Source organism: Amblyomma americanum, chromosome 5 (genome assembly GCF_052857255.1).
Source record: "Amblyomma americanum isolate KBUSLIRL-KWMA chromosome 5, ASM5285725v1, whole genome shotgun sequence".
NCBI lineage: Eukaryota > Metazoa > Arthropoda > Arachnida > Ixodida > Ixodidae > Amblyomma > Amblyomma americanum.
The window spans coordinates 204,486,091-204,497,254 of NC_135501.1; the positions used below are offsets into that span (position 1 = coordinate 204,486,091).

General features: G+C 42.3%; 1 protein-coding gene across 2 annotated transcripts in view; it reads right to left on the reverse strand.

The window, feature by feature from the left end:
• Sym (symplekin scaffold protein) overlaps positions 1–10,619 on the reverse strand; it is a 34,292-nt gene extending 23,673 nt beyond the window's left edge. For both annotated transcript variants that reach the window (XM_077666613.1, XM_077666614.1), the window contains exons 1-16: positions 10,347–10,619; positions 9,483–9,611; positions 8,923–8,996; positions 8,724–8,838; positions 7,819–7,937; positions 6,802–6,859; positions 6,399–6,550; positions 5,807–5,904; positions 5,221–5,279; positions 4,948–5,043; positions 3,233–3,355; positions 2,643–2,792; positions 1,844–2,008; positions 1,137–1,215; positions 334–401; positions 69–192 (exon numbers count right to left, since the gene is read on the reverse strand). In XM_077666613.1, coding sequence (XP_077522739.1) covers positions 69–192; positions 334–401; positions 1,137–1,215; positions 1,844–2,008; positions 2,643–2,792; positions 3,233–3,355; positions 4,948–5,043; positions 5,221–5,279; positions 5,807–5,904; positions 6,399–6,550; positions 6,802–6,859; positions 7,819–7,937; positions 8,724–8,838; positions 8,923–8,996; positions 9,483–9,611; positions 10,347–10,448 — 1,711 coding nt within the window. In that variant the 5' untranslated portion in view covers positions 10,449–10,619. The remainder of the gene's footprint in view (positions 1–68; positions 193–333; positions 402–1,136; positions 1,216–1,843; positions 2,009–2,642; positions 2,793–3,232; positions 3,356–4,947; positions 5,044–5,220; positions 5,280–5,806; positions 5,905–6,398; positions 6,551–6,801; positions 6,860–7,818; positions 7,938–8,723; positions 8,839–8,922; positions 8,997–9,482; positions 9,612–10,346) is intronic.
• Positions 10,620–11,164: the final 545 nt, after the last annotated feature.

Consider the following 11,164-nt stretch of genomic DNA (forward strand, 5'->3'; position numbering starts at 1 on the left):
AGCAAGCAGAAATATGCTAGAGGGGCGGCGGAAAAATACGGTAATGCAAGCCAATGCCATGCACCTACTCGAATCACGACCAACAACAAGAATTCTCCGGACTGTAAAGACAAGCATCTGTGTGGTTTCTTCCTCCGTCAGAGGCCTTGTGATGTCCAACAAGTTCATCTGTCGGGGCCTTCGGCTCTTTGCCTGACAGTGAAGATAAGTTAAAGAAAGAAAAGAGAAAAGCTAAAAAAAATGCTCATAAAGCATGCCTTTGAAAAACACTTTCAGCCAAGGCAAGAAAAAGAACATAAAAGCACAAGAATATAAGCAAAAAATAAAAACTACCTCGAAGCCAGTGGGGAAAAGGACCGTGTTCTTTGCCTCTTTCTTCTTGATATCTGTCGTCGTACCACCTACAAATACATGCGAGAAGAAAAACTAGAAACAAATTGCAAAAAAAACTTCTGACAAACAAATGTGAAATGTGCTGGTATCTATTCACAAAACACTTGTTAAAAGTGATTTGTTTCGCTTTTAACAAGTGCATTTTGTTCTGTGATGTGTCATTTTGGCAGCACAGCACTACTTGGCAAAAGGTCAACAGTGTTCACGAATTCTCAAACCACTTGTTTCTTTTTTTTTGTTTACCTCGCAGCTAAAAAATTGAGATGAGGTCTTTCTTAAACGATGCAAAAGCATTTGCTGCAGTGATATCACTATAATAAATTATCATACGCCAAAATGTGCAGAAAGTGCTACAAGCACTGCAACAAGCTGAACTTGCAACACTTATTGTGAGCTTTAGAAATGTTTTACAGCAGCTGACTGCATTTTTTAATGCAGCAGAGCAGTGCAAGATTAGGGCTGATCATGGTCGCACCTGAGGATGTTCTTAAACACTATTTCAAAGCACACAAACACAAAAAAAAACTTTGAACACACTGCTGCAAAGCTCTGTAGCATTACTTTATTTTTGGTCTTTGCTTAGTGCCTGATTGGAGTCCCAAAAACAAAGGAAATGAGAAACAAACACAACAATGCTTCACAGCAACATTTATCAGTATATCCACTGCTAACATCACCAGCTTGCAAAACTTCTCCTATGACGCAAAGTTTTGAGAGTGAATAGAATGCCAAACGTGGCCTACCTAGGAGAGTCTGAATTGTCTGCTTCGGCTGCGCTGCTTCCTCTATCTGCATCGACTCTTCGTCTTGCTGTTGTTGCTCCTAAAAATTAAAAAAAGTAAACAAACAGAAGACCAGTCGCAGCATGTTAGCAGTTGTGTTGTAGTGCCGTGCTAAACTGTTTATAGCTAGAAAATAAAATAAACAACAGGACAATTACGAGTAAGTAATGCAAATGTCTGAACATTATCTGCGGTGTAACAGCAAAGAAAGAAAAGGGTGCTGGACCATGGCACGGCCCGCCGCGGTGGCTCAGCGGTTAGGGCATTCGGCTACTGAGCCGGAGTACCCGGGTTCGAACCCGACCACGACGGCCATGTTTTGATGGAGGCGAAACGCAAAAGGCACCCCTGTGCTGAGCGATATCAGTGCAGGTTAAAGATCCCCAGGTGATCGAAATTATTCCATGACCTCCACTACGGCACCTAATTCTTCCTTTCTTCTTTCACTCCCTCCCTTCCTAACCATTCCCCCCCCCCCCCCCTATCTGGTTCTATCTGGTTCATTGATATCATGATCAACTAAGCACACATTAATACACAGACAAGAATTGGCATTTCAAAGAGAAGAAAATAATTTAAATGTCTGGCTATTTTAGAATTACCTGCACTTTCTTTCAAGTGTACGTTTATTAATGCACATTTTTTTTTTTTTATGCCAACGCTCTCACCTTGGCCTTGACCATCATCTCCTCGACTCCCTTCCCAAGGCCTGCTGCAGTCATCTGTGTCGAGATAAGCCTTGCCAAATGCTTGATTTGGGTCTCCGTGCCAGCCACGGCGATAGGAGTGTACGATGCTTGGAAGTGTGCTGGCATTGTTTCTGGCAGCGAAAGCTAAAGAGAGGAATGAAATGTAAGTGACTACACACAGTTCAGTATACTACATGCCTGCACAAAGTTACCAGTGGAGTTAAACAGTCATTTGGCAGTCAATGTCACAGTGAGTGAACAATAAAATAAATTCAAGGGGGCAACTGAAGAAGTCTACTGTACCCCCAGGGGCACCAATTATTCGACTGCAAACCTAGGCTGTTTAGCATTTCTGCGAGTTTAAAGACAAGCCCACACTACTAAGGAGTCACGATCCTGGCATTTTCAAGCGTTGACAACATCGAACGCACTAACGCACGCAGTCTCTCAAGCAGCAACAGCAGCTGCTGTCATTGCTATTCTAATGCTGCAACGCATTTCGTGCTGTCCAGTCCTGTGCCTGTTCACCCTTCTTTCCTTTCCTTTCCTAACTCCACTCCGCTCTTTGAGTGCTTTCTCTACGTTCACTGCCGCCGCATTCTCTGCCTCTTGTGTGCATGGCCCAAAAGGTCATCGAAAAGTTGGGTTCTCCTAGAAGGTTGTGAGTATGGTGGTAGAGGTCGCTGTAGCATAAATACGATTCATCTCGGCGACACGGGGAGATGCAGTGGCAGATAAAGACAAACTTTTCACTCAGAGCAATGACGCAACCACTCACCATGCTCACAAGAACTATGTCTGTGACATTCACAGTCGTCAGACGCGGCACCAAATCTTCAGCGGTGATGTCAATGGCTGTGTTTGTAGCTGCCTTTGATATGGGCAAGGCGGTGTCTTCCTCTTCCTTTTCTTCCTCTTCTTCTTCAGCCTTCAATGGAAACAAGCCGCTCAGAGACGAGACAAAACACCAGTTAAAGTTTGAAGCACCTGGCACAAGGGTATGGTGAGAATAAACCGAGGCAATTACTACTTGATGATGTGCATGCTATGCTGCAACATTTTCAATAATTAGTCAGCATTTATATTACCGGAGCTACAGGGTATACTAGACAGATATCATAAGAGCTCTCGCTATTCAGACACTGAACTTAAATCTAAAAAAAACTTGCACTTAATTTCAAACTAAGATACAGTGAATGCAACACAGCTCAACAAATTGTCATACTAATTTCAATCTAGTTCTTGCATAACATGCAATCATTTAACCATATGGCAAGATCAAAGTTACCCAACAGCAGCCAAGCACACAAATGCGGTGCAATCTATGAAACACAGGTACACTAGAGAATAAAGGAAGAAAAGGCTCACCTCAAGTTTGATACGCTTGACACTCGGCGGAGCCACCGAATTTCCAGCTGCAGCTACCGTGCCCTCCTCAATAAGACGTGCCCGCTTCTTAAGCTCCTCAGGTTTGGGCATGCTCCTTGATATCTGCAACACCATAGCCATGCCGAACAGAATGAATTAAAAATTAATAATTTTTGAAGCAAAATTCAGTGCAGCGAGCATGTCTCGACATGCTTATCTAAAACTCACTCCGTCTTCAAAGGTCCTCCATTTAAGCTCTTGAAATTATTTACTACTCTGCCGAGAAACGCATCTTTCCATTGATGATAATGTGCTCACCATATTATTCCAAAAAATACCTTTCAAATGACGCTTACGGCTGCTGAATAATTATAATACTGATAAGTCCACTGCAGCACTGATTTTTGGAGTCCTGATCCCTTTGCATCCGCTGGGCCATCCTTAAATTTCCTTGGGTGTGGCATGACCCATCAGTGAGCCACTGACTAAGACAGTTTCCTTGCACCACCAACACATGGCAATAGCAGCTTTGCATGTGTGCGTTTCGACAGCTGTTTGAAAAAATTGGAAGGCAAACTTAAACTTCGCCTGAACAGTATGATGCAACAGCGTTATGTGGAATTGGTCATTCTATACTTAACATTCATAGTTCCTTGGGAGTCCTCATACCGCTCTTGGCGCAGTGGTACAGCAGTTAAGCAATGCGCCACTGCCCTACGATGGCAGGTGCTGCCACTGGTGGGGTATGCGAGACCCAGGCTGCTGCTCTTCCCGAGCAACCTCTCGCAACCGATTATCAATTTAGCTGCCACCTGGCACGGTTGGCAGTTTGCTCACAATCCGGTGGGCAGGCTGCGATGACGCCACAAGGTCACATGACCAAGGTGGGTCACCTGCACCTAGGTTGCTTTTCAGGAAATTTTTCGTGGAATTTTTCACTCATAATCAATAATGCCAAAGCTGATACCAACAACAGATGCTGACGATGCCAGCTTTTCTGCGACACTAGCCTCTTATTGTTATCACATTAAAATCTGAGTTGTCCCAAGGCTTCATTGCGTGACAATATTTGTAGCCGCATAGCATAAATACACAACATGGCCTATCGGTGATCCATGACGCAGTGAACATGTTAAATGAGTTCTAATATACAAGATGCCAACAAGATATGTACAGACATATTCACACGACTTTGTATCAAGGCGCAGACGATCGAAGTGGACAAACTCTACTGAGGCAACAGAGCAGTTAATCCCCACAGCTGAAGCAAAACAACTTAAACTGGTTTAGAAAAGCTACCATTTGGGCTAGATGGTGCATACCACTTGAGATGGGAAACAATAGTGCCTTCAAAGACAATGAGCGCCTGTCGTGCGTCACTGTTCCGTCACGTTCGCCTTTGAAGGCGCTATTGTTTCCTGTCTCAAGCTTAAACTTGGTTGAACTGAAATCGTGTTTTTGATGCGTGCCACTTCATTTAATGACACATCTCTACATGCTGCCATTGTGAATGCTGAACCAGTGTGTGGCTTCACACACAAAGCAAGCAGATATGATGATGATCTAAATACATTTTAAAAGGCAAAATTAAAAAAAATAGTACAACTAAGATAAGTACAAGTGGCACAAGGCAGACTACATTCTGGTACGAGATGCTTTTTTACAGAGTATTATATTTTATAAGTATGTTTTATAGTAGACAACAGGCACCATACCTCCTGTGGTGTCGCCCCCAAGTCAGTGAGAAGAGTGCTGATCTGGGTGTGATAGTCAACTGCGGCCGGGTGCTTCATGAGGATTAGGAGCTGGAGCTGTGCACAAAAAGCATAGAGGATACCAGTCAGACCCGCTTTTGCCTAGACCCTTCAGTTAGTCAACATTAAAATAGAAAACATTACCCACAACTGTTTGGCATTAAGCATGGAATCTCTAAGAGACAACGTTAAAATGATAGTATTTCTGTCAGAGTAACAAAAAGATGTTCATACCTTGAGGTGCTTTCGTACGCTGCTCACTTGGGACTTGGCCAAAGTCGGAGGAAGATTAGCTGAAAGTCGGCAAAAACATCAGTGACCTACAGCTAGGTCTAGACTACACTAACCTAGACAAAGTCAATACACTGTTGCAACATGCTGTATAGCATGGGATTAAATGGGGTTGCATTTTAAAATCACAGGGTTGGAAGCCTATTACTACTTTCCTTGCAAGGGCAATTTTACCAACAGTTGTAACAAAATTACTGGCCCTTTTCCTTCTTTCACATGACCGTAATCATGACCAACACAATGCTAAATAAAAACAAGCAAAATGCTACTAATCAAAACAACTGCTGTCTTCTCAAGTTATTAAGTGCAATGCACAGTCAGCCAGTAAGTCTAATTTTTCAGCCTTCCCCCTTGTTTGTACTCTGTGTTTTAATCCATGAAAAACGAAACCCTGTCCAGATATATCAATGCACCTTGCACAAGTCAGTATATCTTATTTACAATAGAGAAGGTGTTAATGACTGCACGATTTTAATCCTGAAAGTGTGGGTTTGGTGGCAGAAGTTCTCAGTGCACAGATTCCACTCACCATGAAGGGATTCCAGTGCCTGGATGACCCTTGACATGAACTCTGACCGGTGCTTTGCAATAAGCACTAGAGCTTGCATGCACGTCATCAAGTTGATGCTGAATAAGTGAAAAGAAAAAAGCGCACACGGAGAAGAGGGTTATGATAAGTTCAACATATACAATGCTCACAGAAGGCTTACACTTCAGATTCTCCTCTAAAATAGCAAATGGCAAAAGCTATTAAATCATTACTGTCAGCACTGCACACTGCACTTGAATGGTGAAACGCATTTGCAAGTAGTAAGGTAATGACAATACTCCAGAGCAAAACTTTAATCAGACTACCACGGTTTGTGAAGTTCCACGGCATGCACCCAGAATGTGCGAACACAAGAGAATCGTCACTAGCAGCTGACAGTTTTTTGGTAACAACCATATGCTGTGTGTGGAGGCACTCATCTTAATGAGTAGTTTGCTAATTTCTCACTAGGCATGTCACTAACACTGATACGGTTAGTACTATCGAATGCACGCCTCAAGTTAGACAGCAAAAAGCCTAAACCAAATTCATAACTGCCCATAGAGTGTTCTGAGATGATCTAAAAGATTACCTTGAGATGTGTGGTGTACCGTGAAAGACAACAAGTGCATCGAAGACCTGCTTCGCTTCTTCCTCCAGCTTGCGTGGCTTAATGAACTTCAGTGTCAACGGCACATCGTCCAAAGCGAAATCATTTGCAGCCTTCTTTGGACTGTCACCATCCTGCATTTCAAGTAATTGCCAAAAGAGAAAAAGGATATGAAATAATTCCTGTTGCAAGTGTGTGAAATACACCTAGACAGGTGTAAAAGAACACACTTTCACTGAAAACTGAGCTTTTATAAGCCAGAAAGGGTTAAAAAAATTTAATACAGGTGTCACCACCAATGCCACCCATTTTCACAAGCAAATTGTGGCGGTGACATCAAGGCAGTTTTTTTGAGCACACATTTAGTTGATGGTGAAACACTCACCGGGTATGTTTGCAGGATGACTAGCATTTCCATAAACTTGATTGTGTGAGTGCGGATACTGAAATGGAGATGACAAATGACAGCATGAAAAAAAAATTGCCTTCTTTTTTAAAATATTTGCATGTGCAAAAGGCAGGAATGGGTGCCAAGATGCACTTCTGCTGTTTTTTTTTTTAAAGGTTTCCAATAAACAGCATGGTACTAGCAGAATTTTCCGGCACAACCCGGACTACGTAAGTCAGAAGAAAAGAAGTTGCAGTGTTCATAATAAAAGTTGCACAAAAACCCGGCTGGTGGAGCATGGACACAAGTAAAAGGGGTCGAGGCCTCCCTGCAAGTAAATCACCCACGATCATGATGGAAACCAGCGCAAAAAAGAACAAAACACAAAGGCAAGAGGGGAGAGACCACAAGCACAGTGGTGGTGTCTCCCCTCTTGCCTTCGCGTTTTGTTCTTTTTTGCACAGGTTTCCATCATGATCATTCACCAACTAGCGCAAACGTCCGAACAGATTCCACATTGTAACATGTTTGAAAGCACCGACACCTAGAGGATGTTCATAACATGACATCTTATTTTGCTAATGGCACAGCACTGCCTCACATAGGTGACGTCATGCACAATTATGTTCGTCCGCGCAAATTTCGAATACTAACTGCTCAACAAGATGAAAATGCCATGAAAAAAATTACTGAAGCAATGAAAATAGTAGTAAGTGACCTTGAGATGAGAAAAACGCCTTTTAAACATGCTCACCAGAAATTTTTCACTTCTCAAAGTAAGAAAGTCATTTTCACACAAACAAATTATCTTGTCATTAAATCTTACTTAGATTTCACCCCACAACTCAACACATTATCAGGTAAAATCGAGAATGCATCAAAGATGCAGTTGTCTACTGTAAGATGTAACGTGCACTTTGTCTGTCTTTATTTGTTCCTCTCCATTCACACACAAATCTGAATTAAGAATTCAGCCAAACAAATTCTCAATCAAATGAGAGAGTAAAGGCTCACCCATCATTATCGCAATCTAAAAGAGCCACAATGTCATTCTTGAGGCTTCGAATGTACTCCCAAGAGGTTTCCATGAGATCATCAACCTCCTTAGCTTGGCATATCCACCTGAGCGCCACCTGGCAGATAATAAGCATGGTATTCCTTCAAATAACTGCGCGACAGCTTTTTCACCAAAGTATATTAACATCTCAGTCACAGAAGTCAAGTTCATGCCAGATGATCTACTATGCTCGTCCTGACTGTGCGGCGCAAACCATACAGGGGCAAAGAACACGAATTCTGCTAGTGTATGTTGTAAACATTCCTAGTTCCTATATGTTTGCATTAAATACACAAAATGAATATAAATATTTAGACGTAAATGTATATAGGTGAATACAACTCAAAAACGAAGCAGTAGATGCCTTTCAAAGGATGCCCTCCAGTCAAAGGCGACGACCGATTTTCATGCCGCGGTGGGTAATCCGATTAAGCCGTGGCTAAAACGGTTTTCCTCTTCCACATCCCCTAGATTTCATGCTAACAAGTCCAAGGGGATTAATAGCGATGTCACTGACTGGACAGCTTCCTTTGGAGGGCATTGGCTCCTTCGTTCTTGAGTTGTACTCAATTATAGTAACTATCATGACATAGTTATTCTTAGCAGTAATATTTACCTTTCCATTTTAATTAGTGTAATTCTACAAAGACACACAATTGTACTGCAGTGAGGCCGCTTCGAGGTCCTCTGCCAGCAGCACTGCAAAAAATGCGCTTCCAGTAAAAAAAAATGTTCAGCTGCTTTAACTACTGACAAATTTCAGTGCGATATCTGCAAAACTATAGGTGCTAGCATTGCACAAATTCTACTGTTATACATGTCAGTGAGGCACGACATAAGTCAGTTCAAAAACGCAGCATACTTTGTACAGCTGAGTTGTGGCCTGGATAACTCTCTTTTGCACTGCAACAGCTTCATCACGAAACATCATGCGAAGATTGGCCAAGACCTTTGGGAAGATATCAGGATCTCTTTTGCTGAAAAAATTTGTTACAATAGTAATGAGTGACAACATCTACCAATTTTTTAAAAACCACTAAGGTAGTAAACGACAGACTTACCATGCCTCCTCTATAAAACCAACAATGAACTTTCGGACCTCTGAGGACCTGTCATTTTGGAATGCAAGCATTTCCTGGAAGTTACAAACAGAAGGAATGGTACCAGTTATTGCAATCACATTTGCTTCACTTACAGTATCCAATTTTAATGCTTTGTATGAGTGTGGAACAAGAACTGTATTGAGGAACTACATTTTATCAGGCTACATGCTGCACATATGTTCTTCGGTTTGGCAGCCTTCGACATCACTATGATACTGGCACACTGGTGAATGCTGAACCTTTATGAGGAACGTTTGTCGCAGACTTTGTTAAAGATATCCCACACTTTTTTGTTGTGCAAGTGGTGGTAGTGACCACACGGAAGTGTGAAAACCACCACTTGAAAGACAGAAGGATGACAGTGGACATCATGAAGCTTCTCGACTACTTGTTCTTCCAAACACTTAGTACAAATGAACCTCGCACACCAAAAAACGAGTGAGCGCAAGCACCTGTGCCTGCCTACGAATCTACTCTGTCGTTCCGCCAAGCACCAAGGAAAATTTGAAAACACTCACATCGAGAAAGTTGTCGAGGAGGTCCGGCTCTTTGAACACGATGAGCTCCAGGACTTGACGCAGGTTGTTTACTTTCTGATGATCTTTAATGCTTTGGTGCAACGCAGAATGGTTGATCAATTCGACAACCTGAAAGGGGGAATCCACGAGATTTCACGATGCACCAGCGCGCTGACAATCTAATTAAACCGAGTAAATTTACCACGCGACAGCCGCGCGAGGTTCTCAGCATTCATCGGTCGAGTAGTCCTGACGCTTTTAATATAGATTCCATATACATCGCGCGAACATGACTCTTTCGAGTTGTCCGCAGATGAAAGCGCGGCACTTCCTGAACGATTAAACAAACTCGCACGGCACTTGATTTGCGACGTCAGCTGAAAGTGAAGCTACAAAAGGGACTTTCGTAATGTAACGGTACAAGAAGGGTATATGCTTGGGCTTGTTGGTTCATAACTTCAAGGTGAAAAACGTAGCGCAAAGAAACGAGGACACAGAAAGACGGACAACACAACACACACAAGCGCCGTGTGTTGTCCGTCTTTCTGTGTCCTCGTTTCTTTGCGCTACGTTTTTCACCTTGAACAAGAAGGGTGTGCGCTCAATTACAGCGCGACATCCAAAACAGTACTACGTCAGTTTTCGATAGCCCAATTTTCTGCTTTTCATCCTGAACCATTGGTGTCAAATTCGACACGCTAACCGCGCAACTGTACACACGAGCGCCTGCGAAGCTGGCTGGTGTAAATAATGTGTTAAGCAACATGTCCTCATCAAAGCGCATATGTAATAATGCGAGGCTCCAGTCCATAGACCCCTGATCGAACTTGAATGGCATGTGAAGTAAGTGAGAAATGTAATAACCCGATCGGTGGTGGACTTCTGTTCGACTTGTTGTTCTTCGTCCATAAAAAACTGCGCCGCTGTGCTACGGCGAAGTTCAAGAGCCTTTTTCTTGGTCGCCATGTCGCACTGTAGAGATGGTCTACACACTGCAGAGGAATGGAGAAAAAATTGTAGGGGCGATTAAGCGCGAACGGATCTACATTTCGCGGTTCTGCGGCAAAAGCAGGCCAGCTTCGACAACACAACCGTTCGCCATGTCGGCTAGCACAACAAACCGGAACTTCCGGAAGTGTCGCAAAAATAGCGTGGGTGCACAAAAGTTTGTTTGAAAACACTGCACCACCTACACCAGTGCAACACAAGTACAAGAAACACTTTAGGCTTTATTTTTTTAATAGCAAAAATAAACCACTTAGCAATAGTTACTATATGTATAAAATTAAAAATAATAATTTATGTTTTTTAAAAACTTATATTCTAATTCAAAAACTTTTAATTTAGAAGTTTGTGATCAGTGTGACACCTTTTTGTTCGTAACAGTGCAAAACTTTTACATTACATCACTACTGTAACAATTTATGTCAAAATAAAACTTCTTTTGTTTTATTGAGCAAGCATTTACAAATTACAATGCTACGCTTTGCGTATGTAAAGCGCAATATTATTAAAAAGCAACAAAATTCTGCATAGTTGTCTTAAAGGTGTTCTCCACTGATCTCCACTAGATGGCGTTACCTTTCAAAGGCATTATAATTTTCCGTGATGGTTTTCAACGGTACAACTGATCAGGAGCTTACAATACAAGGCCATGAAATACCCCGAGTAGCCGAATACAA